This window comes from Bemisia tabaci, chromosome 1 (assembly GCF_918797505.1).
Source record: "Bemisia tabaci chromosome 1, PGI_BMITA_v3".
Taxonomy (NCBI): Eukaryota; Metazoa; Arthropoda; class Insecta; order Hemiptera; family Aleyrodidae; genus Bemisia; species Bemisia tabaci.
Genome location: NC_092793.1, coordinates 48,224,272 through 48,242,042, shown reverse-complemented (window position 1 = coordinate 48,242,042; position 17,771 = coordinate 48,224,272). Strand labels below are relative to the sequence as shown.

Here is a 17,771-nt window from a genome sequence, read left to right as displayed (position 1 = left end):
TTATTTTGCTGGGCTGCAGGAGGAATGTCGAATGGAAATTTTAGAGTTGCCAAATTTCTCCGGGTACAGCGAGTATTTTTGAAGAGAGCTATGCATATTCTTCCCTTAACATTATTGGATATTTTAAACAAAATTGTCTGAGGAAAAGTATTTAGAACTTTTTCAGTAAATTCGTTTTTCATCGGAGGAAATATGGAAACGTCTGAAGGTTCATACAGCGCTGTTTCCTGACTTATATATTTACTTTTTGTTTGACCAAGGGGGGCAAAATAAAAACTTTCCTTTCAAATGCGAAGTGGAAAGTGAGAATTTTCCATATTTTTTCAATTTCCTACTGCGCATTAATTATGCTCCCACAGAAAGCCAAATGACATATCGGGCAGAATATCACGAGCGCCATCAGCGCATCGGCACGATGTTACCAAAAATGTTTAAAAATAAATAAGTAATGAACGGAATCACTTGAAAATTTCCCCCAACACTCCTCTTGTGATTAAGATTAATACCTGGAATTTTTATGAGAGAATATGCAAATCTTTGAAGAAAAAATCAAAACAATTGTGAAATGCTCTCCCTAAAGTAAATGGCGCTTGTGATAATTCTGCCGAAAGAAACGACGCGAACACAAACATTGTGCTACGTGATAAAAGCACAAAGTTAGAAGTTATTTGAACAGACCCATTCAGTTCACAAATTCCTGATTGATACGTTTCCATGTCTCAAAAATCTGCCATCCGTAAAAAGACCAGCACAGATTTTACTCAACGTTTTGGTTCACGTCCTGTAATACAAAAATCGAGGACGGGACTGAAGAAAGCCGCCGACCGACTTAAACTAATCCACCTTTTGATTCGATTCAGGGCGCAACCCCCCGGAATTTTAATTCTTCTCAGCAGGTCGATCGTTGAATCGTTATGATATAATCTCGAATCTCGATCGATACATCCCTATCCTAACAATGCTTTCTATCGATAACGATCATTCGAGAGGGATTCAAGGATCGACCTCTATCGACGCTCCGGGCGAGGAATGATGCTCCCGGAAGTTTTGTTTGCCGCTAATGGCTGAGAACTGCTCAATAACAGTGTTTCGAGGCTTCGAGAGTCGGAACACCCGATTCTTCCCGGATGAAAGGACGCTGACAGCAAAAGTTTATTTTCCTGTTTTCCCCGCAGCCGAGTTGGGGAACTTTTATGGCTGTTGCTCAGCGCCTTCTCGCGGCGGGTGCATGAAAAGCATCCCTTAATAGGCGCAAGTTTTTCCCTAAATTAAAAATCCTTTGACTTGGCAGACAAAGAAGCGCAACGTCGTGTGGAAATCGCCCTCATCGAAAGCTGAAAACTGAGACTTCTGATGATTCGCATCGGCGTTGCCACATTTGCGAGTGTATTTTTTAATATGTCCACAAGATCTCCGTGTTTGATCACTGAAAGAATGGAGAATTTGCAGGTATCTGAAATTTGATGAATTCCTTGTTTGAATGGACGCTACCAAGTGAGCTGAATACAAGGATACCCTTGATTCATAAATTGAACAATTACTTGAGGAGATATGACAAAATAGTCGAATTTGCTAAAATACATGCGTTTAAATGGGAAATGTCGCCAAATGACGTCACAAGGCGGCGCATTTACACTATTTCCCGTAGCCGAAACAAATTATAAAAAATATCGTGGAATCAGCTCTTCAAGCACTTTCAGATGAAGCAATAAAAAATTTGTATGAAAATTCTTCATTCAAGATTTAATTAAAAATTGTGGCCGCGTACACCGTAAAAAACACGATAACACCAACTGTACACCAGAAAAAACTTACTCTTAACTCTCAAATTTGTAAAATATACATGATTCAGTGATAAAACACCGAAGTCCCACGAAAAAACGCGGCACGAGTAAAGTGGCACGAGAAAAAAGAGAGCTGAAGTTTATGCTTTTTCGTAAGTCTGAATGTAACGAATATATTTTAATCTTCATTTTCCAATTCGAAGAATTATATTTTTCGACTTTATATTTTTCATGAGCCAAACGACTATTAAATATCTGAATGAGCAACAATGTTATGAACTTAAAACTACTCCAACTTGGTTTTATTCCCAAAATGGGGTTCAGTTCCTTTCTGCTGAGTTCAGTTGTTCAATCTCTTCTTCTGAGGTACAATTTCCATATATTCAACATGCTCCATTTGCATGATTTGTATTAGTGAGAATGGATCGTTAATAATTCCGTGTTGAGACTCAAATTGCCAGAAAAAAGGCTGCATACTCCACTACCACCAATGTTCGAACTGCATAGCTAACACTCACACACACTCACCCTTATACACACAATCATGGGCTCTCAGGGGTATTTCGTCCCCATTACATCTCTTTCCCGAGGTCCCAGGTGATAGAGTTCCTCTATAAAGGAAAGATTAATGTTCTACATGCATCCTGAAAATTGAGGCTTGACTTAGTTCGTAGCGGAACTCATTACTTCCCGTACGCTCATATTTAGGCGCCTTTCGTCGCCTGTTCAAGAATTATTCAATGTTATACGTATAATATTTACCTGGTTTCATTTGACGTTTTTGTAAAATGTACGCCTTTTATCAAGATTTAGAGCCAATATAGTGGTGAATCAGATTGAAGTTTTCATTAATTGCTCTATTTAATGTCAAGGAAAATACGTCGATTAATTTTGTTCTGAAAACATTTGTAATATCTCGTCACGATCACCAAGTGTTTATAAATTTTCGCCACTATCCATTTTTCTTTCTTTCTTTCCTTTAAGTGACGCGATCATAATACATGTAAAAACCTCCAACGAGAGATTTGATCTCGTTAAGATGCGCCGCAAATCTACAATGATTTCTGCATGCGACTATTCCTGCTTGAATGCTGTCTAAGTTGCATACATGACTAATTGAAGGCGTTCTGTAGAGTGTGAGATTAAAAAGCACGGGTCGCACAATCTTAATCGTGTCCCCACGTTGATTACAAAAGTAGCTGCGACCATCAAACTGCACGATAATGAAATTCAGCAGATCTTATACTGTTTGTCCCCACGTTGATTACAAAAGTAGCTGCGACCATCAAACTGCACGATAATGAAATTCAGCAGATCTTATACTGTTTATCCAATAAACTCTTACTGGATATCAATGGAAAATATCCAAACAGGAATTAAATACTAATGATGACATTGACGGATATGTCATCGCATACACCCACGAAAGTTCGTTTATCATGGTTTCTCATCGATCGTTTTTTATTATTTGTTTGTTTTATCACATCTTATGTACGTAAAGGCTAAATTTGTTTTGATTGGAGGATATAAAGGCTTGCTGGCAACGCAGAAAGTTAGGTTATTACGTCGAGGTCATCTTTCTTGCTCTTTGCCGTCTTTTTTTACCCGCATTACAATCGTCCAGTGCAATAACACGCTATAAAACCTTTGCCAAGAAACAGCCCCGCGAGCACTGTTGCCAGCTCGTCTGTTTCATACATGAACGGGCATTCGTGGGAAGTTCGACCAATTTTGATGATAATGGCAATGCCTCTTGAAAAGCCACGGATCGTTAAGCTCAGCGCTGAATCCTCCCACAAGATTTAAGCCATATCAGGCCACAAGTATGTGATAACTTATTCTGGCTTCTTACAGTTCCTCGTGATTTTTTTTCTTCTGAGCAAACAACTAGGAGAAAGGTTGAATAAAGGTCTTAGAACTTCCAAGTAACTTTTAATTCTTCAATGCTGTACTCAACTCACCTTAGACTTTAAATGACACCATAATATTGTATGTAAGTCAATTGATAGCCCTGCACTCATTTCAGTTGAATTAGTGTTTATAGAAAACATCATCAAGAAGGAATCTTAGTTCGTAGTTTCCAACACAAAATAACGTAATTACGGTTACATGTTGCAAAATTTCCAACGAAAATGTCTATATTCATTCAAAAACATTCTCAGATTCGTTCATGGTCTCAGTCAAACAGCTGCAAAATTTTAGTCAGAAATCGCACTGTTATTTTCGTGTGAAAATCAGTTGATTATGTCGGTAGATTTTGCATCCTTAGAATGAACTTATGTCTCTTTGTCTGTGAAACAATGAATTCATCTTCAAAAAAGGGGAGATAAAATTAATATTTTATACAGTGTAGAGTCCACGTGAGAGCTGTGAGAGATGAGAAAGTCTACTATGGTTGAAAATAAACACGAAAAAAAAAACCCTAAAATTTATGGGGCGGACTTGATGTGATGAGGTGATAAAATATGTGGTTTTGGATCTCTCAGCGTGATCCTGGCGTGAGATTCCAATTCATCGACTTGAGTTGAACACTCTCCATCTCAGTCTCGCACTGATACTCATTAGAGCTCAACATTTTTTAGTCGAATTTAAAATTGATTGAACTTTTCGACTTAGCTTACCTCGCAAAAAAGTGTAGACCCAGCACTATTTTACCACCTTATTGCAAAAAATTAAAAATGCTATGTTGAGGGGGAGAAGGGGGTTGTTTTTTGTGGGCTCTAAGGCGCCACAGTACCTACATGGGGAGAGCGGGCATGTCGACTGTTTTAGGTCATGGAGCTCTTGCGACCTAAAGGAGCAGCCAGTTTGTGAATTCAAATTATCCAGAAAAATTCATAATTACCATTGGCACGACCTGTCGTTTTTAAAGCTCGTATTTGGCTCAGTTTTTGTGAAAATTCATTATTGTTTGCGGAAGGACGCTCATTTATGATCAATCCTGTCCATCTTGGTTTGATATTAGAATCTGAACAGTGACGGTAACATTTTTCGTGTTAGAAGGTCGGGTGCCTATATGGGCCCTTTTTCGACGTGTTCGTACTCTCCCCGTATAGTTACTCTGTTAGGCGCGCGAATAATGCGCCTTGTTGGCGAATCCTGCACTTTGTCCAGAGAAAAGAGACCCTCCACTAGTATCTTGGCAATGGTGGAATATTTTACTTTCGGGATTTCATCATTCTATTGTTGACCTACCTATATACATGGTCGACGGTTAAGAACATGTTGGCAATTTCGTTCTGCAAACAAGCCGAAGTTTGGGAAACTTGTTTGGCTCATGACGTCACCCGAAGCTCATCATCCACCATGTACGTAGGTCAACAGCCGAAATAAGAGTGATGACTGTTGCTCCCTTATAATTGTCCATACGGAATTGTTGAGTCTCCGAAAGTAACCGCCTCCACCTGTCGCCAAGAGGCCAGTGGAGGGTCTCTTGTCTCTACTCTGTCAAATATCGCAAGAATGTAAATGAGCCTGACTCTGTGGATTTTGCTTGTTCCAGTTGCGAGTTTCTGGTGAACGCCTCCCACCCGGACAGCGACGACGCGATGCAGCGCTCCCGCGGGCGCGAGGGCTTCGTGCTCAGCCCGCGCCACACTCTGCCGGCCAACTCGACCTGCGTCTACCGGTTCCGGGGCTCGGAGGCGGACCTCGTCTGGCTCTACTTCGTCAGCTACGCTCACCACCCCCTCCGGCAGCGGAACGCGAGCCACGTCTCCGTCCCGGAGCGGGAGAGCTGCGCCACGCGGCTGAGGATCTGGGACGGCGGCGGGAGCGTCCTCGGCGACCACTGCGACGCCCCGAAGCTCTGCGACCACGCCACCCTCGCCAACGCCACCCGCCGAGGGAGACCCTGCTCCATCGAGGAGAGCTACGTCTCCTTCTCCAACAGCATCGTCATCCAGCACAAGTCCACCCCCGGCACGGCCCTCCACCCGGCCTCCTTCCGGCTCCGATACGAGTTCGTCGACACGAGGCTCGGCGGTGAGCCCTACTTCGGCCGCAAGGATGATGACGTAAGTTGAATGATTTTATGTTGACTTTTCAAAACTTAGCTAGATAAATTTCAGGGGGCGATTCTTCACCTTAAAATAATACTTTTCTTTTCAATATACAAGAGTGCTGAAGTTCAACGCTTCGAAGCCACGATCAACTACAGTTTGAAAAATATCCGTTTTTTCCGAATTCTGGGGACAACTTTTGGTCTATCGTCACAAGGATCTTCCATACGTTATGAAGAACTTGCGTCGCATACTCCCGAGGTACACAGAAAAAAATAGATGGTGCTGACGACAGAACATTCTGTTCACAGGGCTCCTGCAGTTTCTTTGTTACACTTACAGAATTTCTCTGTTGTGAGAACAGAACTTCAGTCGTGGGAACAGAGTATTCTGTCCTCATAGCAGAAGCAGTTACAAAATAAGTGCTGGAGCCCTGTGAACAGAACTATTTTTTTCAGTGTACATATGTGAGAGCTACGCTATAGAGCTGCACTCAGCCAGCGGCTCGTAGTTACATTAAAGTCACATGGGTCTACGGGTTGATTATTGTAATCGATAGACAAAGCCATATACAAAGAAGACACATGGGAAATGGAGCGATTCTGTCGATTGAAATGGGTGGTCACATAGGCTGAAGAGGGAAATGCTAAACTAACCATAAGGTCTCTCGCGGGTTGCGCTCTCAGATATAGCGATGCAATTTTTTTTCTTTTTTTTTTCTTCGGCAAACTCTTTGTTTGAATGATGAGCCGGCTGAATAAAAATTTGCTTATGCCTCAGGTTCCGACAACGACTTGCAGCCGCCTGTTCCGGAAGATGCGCTCGGGGCAGATCCACACGCCGAAGAACGTGTTCCTGTACGGGCGGGGCGGGACGGCGAACCTGAGCTGCTACTACCGGATCGAGGCCGGGCCGGGCGAGCGGGTCCAGCTCACCATCCGCAACGTGAGCTTCGGCGAGCGGGCCGAGTGCTACACCGAGACGGACCCGCACACCGGCCGATACGTCTGCGCCCGGAGCCCCGAGCGAGCCGCCCGCAAGAACTACGAGCTCCTCGTCACCGAGGCCCCGTGGCGGGACGTCCGCACCGCCAAGGCCTGCATCTGCAACAACGCCACCTCCGCCGCCGCACAACACGCCCTCAACACCCTCCAGGCGCTCACCTTCACCTCCGCCACCAAGGTATGTCACCCTATCAAGCTATGAGCTTGATACACTGAAAAAAAGTTAGGGGCTATATAGACATGACGTTCATCCTGGGCTTGGAGGCCGGAAGTTCCGGGTGCTAGAGCAGTAGCTTCGATTGCTCCGGATGCTACACCCGGAACTTTCGGAACTATGAGCCCGAGACGAATGGCATGTCTATATAGCCCGTAAGTATGACCTCCTCGGTCGGTGTTTTTTTTTTCAGCATGAGATGGACCACATGTTGCAATTAGGAGCTAAAATTTCAGGCTCATCCATAGAATCACCTACCTGCATAAAGAGCTTCTAGCACACAATGGCTACATTTCTCATAACAGATTCACACAATAATTTCTCTGTAAAAAAAAATAAAACGGCGCGGGAAATTTTGAAAGGCCGCGTGGCGCTTGTGATACTCTGACTGGAAGGTGAGATGTACCGTATTGCTGAATTTTTGACACTGCCTGGCCGTTTACTACGGTATATCTGTACAGTGGCGAAGTGCTAGGAGTTCTTTAAGGAGGGGGGTCCATTTACATTCTTTTGTGTACGTCCCTGATAATATTAAATGTCTGCCCTCCAAAAGTAAAAAAAGAGGTACAATGGAGGTGTTGCATGTGCGAGGGATTTGCGATTTGACTGTGGTTTCATATGTAAAAGCTCGCGAGAAACACGTTGGGCCACTGGTTTTCTCTGAAATCATCTCCCAAGCATAAAAAAAGCTCTCAAAGTGAGGCCAAAATGGAGGAGGATTCCCGCCCTACCCTAAGAGTCCACCTCTAACCTCAAAACAAACTCTCCATGCAAAGATAGGGAAGCAAAAACCTTGACAGTTGCTGCCACTTCATTTGGGGCTCCAAAACTGAAAACCCGGCAACCCAGTGATCATTTGCTCCCTACTTTGCTTGGAGAGATTGTGTTGATGTAAAGGTGGACTCACAGGGTAGGGCGGGATATCCCCTTCAATTTGGCCTCACTTTGAGAAGTCTTTTTTTGAGCTTGGGAGTGATTTCAGAGAAAACCAAAAGCACCATAGTGTTTCTCCGCGAACTTTTACATAAGAAACAAACAGTCCAAATCGCAAATCCCCTCACATCATGCAACATCTCCATGAACGAGTGGCTATGAGGGGCAGAGCAGACCCCCTGGTCCCCCCTTGTTTACGCCACTGTATCTCAATTTGTGTGGAATGTGTTTCAGGTGCTGGAGTTAACATTCAAGATCTTCAACATGAACATGACGGAGGACTACAAGGACGTGTACTTCTACGCGGAGTTCGAGATGGTGCGGGCGGCGGACTGCGCGCGGAAGCAGCGGCTCCGCGGCTCCGGGGGCGAGATCGAGTTCGCGAACCCCCCGCAAACTCGGGCCGACAAGCAGTGCTTCGGCACGCCGTGGTTCATCGAGGCCAACGAGAACAAGAGCCTCTTCCTCATGACCTGGGGGCATCTCCTCCCCCTCCACCCCGCCCCCGACGAGCCCGTCAAGTGCCACACCAGGAACAGGATCCTCCTCTACTACGGAACCACCAAACGGTAAGTTGGACGGCGAGAGACAGAGACGAGGAGCATTGGCGGATCCAGCAATTTGGCAACACCGGATTTCCTCCATTTAAACGTATGGAAATGTATCGCTTCTTGGAGGGGCCAGGTGCTCCGACAAGAATCGATTATTTAGCATAGGTTTAAATGGAGGTAATCCGGTGTTGCCGAATTGCTGGATCCGCCTCTGACGAGGAGATCCTCCACTAACCCCTGTCCCACTCCCGAGGACTTGGCATTTCTATTTGAGCAATGAGCCAGTTGAATTCCATATTACAGAAAAGCCACTATTACAGGGAAGTTAAATTTCGGTTTGCCAGGTCGCAGACTTCCTGTCATATTTTATTCCTTCTTTGGAAAATTAGTTCACGTAATTTCTTAAAAACCTCTCTGATGTTTCCTCTCTGTTAGCTGAATATTCTGAATAATAGTTATAATTATAAATAAAGTTTCACAAATGATCGTTAAATTCACCGGATCCAATGGATCTCTACCCTGACAGATTCTTGTGGCGGGTAGGCGTCGCAGGCGGCGTAGTGCCGTAAAAGAGACTTATACCTACATATCGTTAAATTAAAAAAAAAAAAAAATCCTAAGCAATTTTAAAGGAAAATTGTCCGAATTATTTGAGCAAATGAAGAAACTGTCAAGCATTTACCGTCTTACATACTAACTCCTTGAAATTTTCATGTAAGTGCGTACGAAATGTAAGCTGTAAGTTTTTTGCTGTTTGCAGGCTTTCCCACGTAATCTGTCCGGCGCTGCATAGCTCCCGCCAGTCAGAGCTTCACATCTTCTCGGAGGAGTGGTTCGGCTACCAGGAGGAGGACGAAACCCACGGCGGGGGCCCTTTGCAGAACCCGCGGACGCCCAACTTCCTCCTGGAGTTCGTGGCTCGGGAGCCAGGGGGCGCCACGGTGAACTGGCTCGAGGTCTCCAGGCCCAAGTCGTCCTTCCTGAAGCAGCTCCACCCGTCGTCGGAACTCATCGAGGAGCAGACGATCGGGGTGGTCGGCCCGGTGGTGGGTGGGAACGCGACGGACCCGGGGTGCCCGCACAAGTGCCACGACTTGAACGCCTGCATCAGCGCCGTGCTCTGGTGCGACGGCGTCCGCAACTGCCCGGACGGCTCCGACGAGAACCCGGCCGTCTGCGGCGTCTCCCGGCTCATCTTCACCCTCCTGCCCACCTACGCCATCCTCGGCGGGGGCGTCGCCAGCTCGGCCGCCTGCTTCGTCGTCCTCTGCTTCTTGGCCCTGCACAGGAGTCACCAGCGGAAGAGGCGCCTCCTCGGCGCCGACAAGATGGGCGCCTCCCAGCGGGCGCCCACCGAGGAGTTCCTAGTCAATTCCCAGGGATCGCTCGCCTCGTCCTGACAGCACGCCAACTCGGTGGAGTTCATCCGCATTGATAGGGAAACCACCGTTTAGCCGCTCAAACCCCTCGAATTTTCCGTTCGTCCAATTTGGATACCTATTTAGAAATAATGCAGCCGTACGGCCGTATTCATGGTTGTGCCTCGTAATATGATTCGTCGTTCCCCGGACGAACTGCGTTTCATTGTTACTGAATGGACTGCGTTTAACAGAAAGGAACCAAGTCACATCAGCCATTGCCAAATTTAACAGGGAGATTTTATTTTTAACGAGAGAACGTTTGTTTATGGAGAAAATTCACTGAAATTTGCATAACAATTCGCACAACCGTTTTCATGCTATAAAATTAAATCGCCCGATTAAATTTGGCTATAGCTGATGTGACTTGGCTCCTTTCTGTTTAACGCGGTCCAAATCTCCATTCGCAGTTAGTATGTTTACTGGGAGACTGTTGGGCACCACTAACTGAGCTGCATTTTGAAATTAGTAACTATTTTATTCGGCTCATTTTAGAAACAGCTTTTGGGCCATTAGTTTTCCCTAGGCAGATAGGTGCTTTTATGGGTGAACTAGAAATTGTATAGTTCGTTCTTACAAAATGCTGTTGAATTGAATTTTACTGATTTTTGTTCTGATTGCAGGCTAAAATCAGTATAATTTGGATTGTACATTGAATGGTCATATTTTTGAACTTTTTAAGTCAATCTTGTAATTTTTGAATATAGTTACGTTCTTTCATTTGTGTGGTTCGACGGAATAATGAGGGGAAAAGGACTCCTTTGAAAAACAATCGTATAAAGGATAGTTTACATGAAACTTGAGTAACATTTAACAGTCAAACATACGCAATAGATTCTTACAGGGGATTATAATGAGTTGCCACCTTAAATATATTTAGCATTCAAGTCAATCTTTTATAATTTGGGCCTAAGGACCTATGATTTGATAGGTGGAGTGGTGGACATGTAGCCGAAGTGCTAAAAAATGTGCAAGAATTAACTTACGTAAAAACTGCAAAACATGAATAATTAAAGCAGGTTTTATATAAGTTAATTCTTGTACATTTGTAAGCACTTCGGCTACATGCCTCCCTGTCAAATTAATTGAGTGCACCTACCAATATGTTACAAAAATAAAAGGCTGAGAACTTGTCATAGAATTTTCAAAACGTGCAAATTTTGTTCTTTTGTATTTGTAATTTTTGTCAAAGCAAAGCATTTAAATCCCTGACAAAGGTCTATTTTCAAAGTTACACCGGCAAATTTTACTCAAGATTCGTCTAACTTTTCTTTATTTATGTTGCTTTGTTAAGGATTTTCTTGAACTTCCCTTGAATGGGGATTGAACTTAATTCTGAGGATCGACAATGAATACGGCCCAAGGGTACTCCACGTCCAATACATCTCCTTAGCTGTTTACACTTGTTAAGTATTAAGGGAAGTCTGTGAGGTTTTCTATTTATTTCTTCTTTTTCCTGTTCCCAAATTTTAAAATGATTGCCGGCCGCATAGCGACACTTTTATCAATATGTTTTGGTACCTGACAAAGCGCAGAAAAGAAAGGCTAACGTACGTCAATTGCTGAAGATGTCTATGACATCTCATGTAATTATTTTAACCTAATGAATTATCATCGATTCTAGACGTCATTTGTCTCCATAAAATAAAAAGAAATGATTCCCTCATTATGTACTTTTCTCGTCTATAAAAACCTGTGAGACATATGCCTCTGTGTGTAAAGTTTTTTTATGTCCGATTGAGATTTTTACTGCTACCAAATAACATATTTTTGCGAGCGTTCTTTTAAAGCTTGGAGCCTCTCAGTCCAAGTCGCGATTGCCGCGTTGCAATGAAAATCAGCACATCTCCGCATGTAATTCAATGGAATATGTAATGTATATGTAAAATTTTTCACACTATCTGACATGTGTCCAATTTTATCGATGATGTCTCCATTTCACGCACAAATTATTCGCACATTTCGCAAAAGTAAACATATTCGCAGCGTTAAACGTCATCATAAATATTTCTCGGGGAGTTACACATTTATTGGAATGAAATGAAAGCTCTACAAATGAGTTTTAACAGCCTATTGAAAATCAAAGAAAAATAAAATGTCATATTTCCCCTGCAAGGACCGTTGCGTACTGCAGTAGTATGCAAATCACGATTCAACTTGATTGCATGGGTGCATTTATCATTACATTATTTAATGAGTGAAGAGAGAATGTGATGAGCAAATGTTCCGTTTTTGTACATTTATTCATTTTTCCTTTGCAATGAAGATGAAAAATGAGAACTGCCAGGTGATGTAAATATAGGAATAGACTGATTTTTAAAGTTAAGACGTTCTAAGGTGCATTCGTGTATATTTCTTTTAGGTCCGCTATTTTCTGTTTTGTTAATTTTTGTAACAATCCTAACAACTTTAATTAAAGAGAGAAAAAGAGCTCCGTACATTTCGTTTCAAATTTACTACATCACCCTTTGATTAACACACAGCTGTAAATTGAAAGGGAGACAAATGGATGACAAAAGCCTCAGAGATAAAATTTATATCATTATGTTTTATCTATCATTGTCGGCTTTGAAATTTTTGAAAGAAGGTATGGTTGCGAAAGCATTATACATACTCGAGATACTTTGCTCTCTCCTCTTGTTTCCTCTTGTGACACCTGTGAAGCTGCCTTTGACACTTTTATCGTTACTTGTCTGTATACGCCATTAATGTTAAGTCACAGAAAAACGATGGACTTTGATTTGTTCTCATTGGTAGCTTTGAAAGAGGCGATGTCATTGTTATTTTTTTTATCCAAATTGATGTAACAGGTAATCCTTGTGATGACGGCACTAATAGCGTCTATTCGACCGATGGACCCTTTCTTGTTCAGTAATATCTAATATAATTATAATTTCCTCTTAAATTAGACTGAAATCATGAGTGGCAAATTAAGAAGATTAAAAGCTTGCCAAAAGCTGGAACTTCCCGTGCTTACTTGATATTTTTGTTTGCAATGATTCCTTAATGGGCATCAACTCCCTTAAACAATTAATCTTAAGTCCCAAAAAGGGTTAACAGGCTGTAATAACTATAATCATTATTTTTCTTTTCTTTTTAGTGTCCATGAGCCATTTGATTTTGATTGGGTGCCTTAAATTAAACAGAGTTTCACGGGCTACCTCTGTAGAGAGAATGAAGCTGAAAAATGAGCTGATAAATTATCTACATTCTCGATTTTATTATTTTATTCTCCTTTTATTTATTCTGTTCCGCGCTTTTAAAGGGAGGGTGACTACTGCAAGCACTACGATCTAGTGGCTAAACTGAACTTACTCTCTACGGTAGACGAGAGAGACACTGAATACAGAGTCTTTTTTTTGAAAAATGTGCAACTGTCGAAAAAATTGCTCAAAAAAATTAGACTCGAGGCTCTTCAATAATTTGAACTTTCTTTTGTTGTTTGTTACTTTATAACCTATCACAGATTGGGAGTGAACGACAACGAAAATAGTAATGGTATATTCTGTTTTTTTTTTTTTCCTCTCGAGAATATGAAAAGTTTAAAACTTTAAAAGTGAAACATTTTTTAAAGGAGAGGCTTTGTCAATGTGACTGTAACATGGTCAAAAAAAAATTGTCGAAATAAAATGGGGAAAAAAAAATGGATGAAAAACTTAAAAACTAAATCGAAAAATTGCATTTCTCTAATGGATTAAAATTGTGAAATTTTCCGGGCAGGACGCTTTTTGAAAAAATGTATTCTTCTTTTCACGGTTAAGTTCCTGCTGTGACTGTTTAAGTGAAGAAATCCGCTTCTGTGGGTCTCCCAATACTCTATGACGTAGAAATCTGACTTTAGATTGAACCAATTTTGACAGTCTTGCCTCATAAAAATGAATTAGTACTTAAGAAGGTACCGCTGTGTATAGGTGCGCAGAAGTCCGTTACATTCACTCCAGTATTATTATAAGATCCCAGTCTACAAGTCTAGCAGACCTATTCAGTAAATTGATCTCTCTTCAAATTAACGCACTACATATATTTTATACCTCTCTTGAGGATTTGATCTACTGTTTCTCGACTGAATTTCCTCTGAAAGTGTGGAACAAATGTGTTGGTTGTAAATAGATACGCTAAGTGGCATGTAAATAAATATTAAGATATATTTTTAGTGACGGATTCTTCTTCAACACGTAAGAGAAAATGGTTTAGAATTTACTCCGGCATCAGAAAAAATAGTTTTATTGTTTAGTAGTACTCTTAGGTACCAATATGCTTAGAATCTTTCCATCAATATTGAATTAGTGGCGCGCGGAATGAATTAAAGATATCCATTGACGAAGTGAATCTATAAAAAATCGAAAGTTAAGAAACTGAATCGATGATTCTTGAAATTGGCTGCTATAGTTAGCTACGATTCACTATTGAGGAGAGAAAATGAAGAACATGCAAGTAATAAACCCTTAAGAAAATATTGTATTACACGGAGAAAAATTGTGTTATTGCTCTTGTGTAAAACTTTCGGTTGGCATAAGAAGTTGAACACAAACCAACCGAACTTTTGTGTTGACTCTGGCACGGTTTGCGTTTTATTTTTGGCCGAAAACAATGCAAAAAAACGGGGAAACTGAAAGTTTTGGTAATTTTGTGTTCCACTTTTCATATTAACCAAGAGCCTCCGGGAACATAATGTTTGCCTGCCGAGCCCTCAATAAAGCTTATTTTTACACCGCTTATGTGTCACACGAAAGAGGGAATATTATAATGAGAGAGGGTAAGAGAGGAAGGAATACAAGGTGGAGAAAAATGAAGAAGGTAAAGGACTGCAATAACGAGAAGAGTGTACGAATGAAAGGACACAAGATCAAAGCAAACCAGGTTTGTTAAAGAGTGTTCAAACGGCACATTGTGCCGGTAAACTTTTAAAAGCTCTGGCAAAGATCCGGAAAGTTTTACAGGCCTGGTTTTAATTTTGATTCAATCTAATACACCCTGTAGAGACCTAAATTGTCTACCGGGTTAACTGCCGGGGTTGCCAAGGAAAGGAGCTTGCCGGCATGGGAAAACATGACAATTTTTAGATCCTTCGTAATGCTACCATGTTTTAGTCTTCGGTAAAGTATACGAGTATGATCTGAAAGATTTAGAAGATGAGGATTAAAACCGTATATCCATCTGGACCAAATTAATATATACCAGAATAATGCGTTCACAATTTTTTCGGTATATTTTAATTTTATGTCATAGACTATCGTTTCAGACAGTTCAATGTTTGTAATTAGTATCTAGATACGCGAACAAGCGTCACAAGCTAACTCCTCCACCCTCTATCTAATTTCTTCACTCTATGCCTCTTTAGTTTTGTTGACAGGCTCGCCAATTTAACAACCGTCTCCTCAATCTTAGATGCATTTTATTGTGCTGACCAACAAAATTATCATGGAGTTGATATTTGTTCACTAGAAAATTTAAATTTTGTTTGAAAATAAAAAAAAATACTACTAACTTACTCTTCTTTTCATTCAGTCCACAGTTTGACTCCCGGAATTGGGAATATTTATGCTAAAAGGAACTATGTGTATAGGGTTTGCGTGAAACATAGTTCCTTTTAGCATAAATGCGTCCAATTATACTTCGGCGTTGATTTAATTGGCACACTGATAAAATATCTGACTTCCATTCCTTCTCTCATGCCATTTGTTCCCTTTCTTTCCCTAATTTCTCGGACCATTCTAGTCACATATCTTCACAAACGGTGAGAATTTAATCTATTTAAGCCGGTTTGGTAAAAATCATACGCCGAATATACGTAGCTGAATGTGGGAGTCATCGGTCCGCAAAATTCAGGGTACCGATGAGGATCGAGAATAAGCAGTTTGCCCTAACTGTTCGAATAAATTTAACACATATTTTGATGAAAATCACCTAAAATTACGAAGGTTCATCTGTTGAGCAACCGCATCAGCTCCTTCATTCAGCTGCCAAATTCAGTGTGTGATTCCGGCATTTGAGACATTGTGAATGCCTATAAATACGGAAAGTAATCAGAGATGGATTTCTTATGCCCATGACCAAAGTGCAACACCAAGCATCTTCGTCTGCGACGTTGCAGACTTTCTGTCGTACTTTATTCTGTATTCTTTTTAAAACCTTATGAGCGTAATTCCTTGATTTTTCCTCTCTGTTGACGGTATGCTCTGTGTTAATTTCAAACCCGCCATTAACTTGGCTTTTGGTTATCGCTGAAAAAATAAAATAAGAGCGGAAAAATTGAAACCCTGTCATGGAAATGCGTGGTTTCGCACTTTGACCACTGATGTCTTGACTCTTGGTATGAAGGGACTCTGGAGAGGTGTTCGTATGAGCGCGGATGAGGACAAGTGGGGCGATGTGATCAGTGGCTAGGCGTGAATAATCGATATTTCCCAATTTGAAACTATGGTAAATGATCGATTATTAAGGTGTTCGTTCCGAACAACCAGTTTATCGATCCGTTTCTATAGGTTTATATGGCAGAGCAATCGATTTACCGCAAAGCACGCCACACCGCGCAGTAGATCGAGGCAACAGGAGAGGTCGGACAAAATTTGGAAACTTTACACATTCATAAATCTGTTTATACAAAACTTTGAGATTTAAAAAGTGGTTGCATTGATTTCCTCGTAAAATTTACTTTCAGGAGCACCCATTAAAATTTAAAATGTGACGAAAGAAACATCAAAATTTGCAGTTATAGTCAAAGATTTCATGTCCGACCTCTCTAATTGACTCGATCCACTGTGCGCCGCGCCACTGGATGCGATGTAAGGAGAGGAGCTCGTCGACACTGGTTTTGAGGCAAGATAATTAGTGACAAGTCGCGGCCCCGTGGACGAAAGGACTCATCGCAAATATCACTTGAGCCATGGAGGACGTCGAATTAGACGGCGGACAGAGCCCACTCCGAGTTGGGTAGCGAGCTTTTCTCGGCAAGACTACGAGGTGACGACGGTTGCGAGTGCTGCCAATTGAACGACTAACGAAAAGCGTGGGACGAGTACTTTAAAAGGCGCCATCCGCGCCTTGCCGCCAACTATGGGTCTCTAGCGAACTTTTTATGGAGCAAAACGGAGAATTGTTTCTGATGCAATATTACGATGAGCACACTCTAATACGATGTTCTCTTCATTGAAGGTAAATATTTAACGGAATGCATCATCATTTGGTCATTTTTGTTTTACTTTTGGGTCCAATAATGGCCTAAACAAAGGTCATCCGAGGGCCGGGTTTGGTCAAAAATGCGGGGTTTTCAGCATTAGCTCCCAAGCCACATTTATGTCACTAGATCTATGTTTAGGCCAGTATTAGATCTAAAACGAAACCGTAAAGGCCAAATCACGATGGATTTTGTGACATGCAGACCTTCAATGCGCAAAAAATCGTAGACTGTGAGGTTGGGGGTGAATTCCAGACTTTCTCGATGTACATCATCATGGTTTGTGAGCCGCTTGCCATTAGACGTAACTCTCCTTTTTGCACGCAATACTCATAGAAAATTGTCTGCCCCACATCCCCACAAGTTTCTCATCAATTATCACTAAAGGTAAAAAGGAATGTTAACCTCCGAACTTAAATTTTACCCTAACTGATGAAATTACTCAGATTTTGGGTACCGATTTTAATATGAAATCGATTATTTTTGATTATGCGATGGAGCAGTTCGTTTTCAGCTTGACTGATCGAACATGTTTTGAAAGCGGTACCGTGCGGCCGGCGCACAGAGGTCCTTATTGACCCTAGCGTTCGTCGATCAAGAAGTGACAACCACTCCCCCATTTCATTCCGAATCTACGTACTCGGCATGTTTGTACGACGCGCCACTCTCATTGTCAGTTAGCCGCAGGC

General features: G+C 41.8%; 1 protein-coding gene across 1 annotated transcript in view; it reads left to right on the top strand.

Moving 5' to 3' along the window:
* Positions 1-13,537, top strand: part of LOC109038906 (uncharacterized) — a 155,421-nt gene extending 141,884 nt beyond the window's left edge. Inside the window, exons 6-9 of the mRNA XM_019054172.2 lie at positions 5,287-5,800; positions 6,566-6,967; positions 8,171-8,505; positions 9,248-13,537. Coding sequence (XP_018909717.2) covers positions 5,287-5,800; positions 6,566-6,967; positions 8,171-8,505; positions 9,248-9,887 — 1,891 coding nt within the window. The 3' untranslated portion in view covers positions 9,888-13,537. The remainder of the gene's footprint in view (positions 1-5,286; positions 5,801-6,565; positions 6,968-8,170; positions 8,506-9,247) is intronic.
* Positions 13,538-17,771: the final 4,234 nt, after the last annotated feature.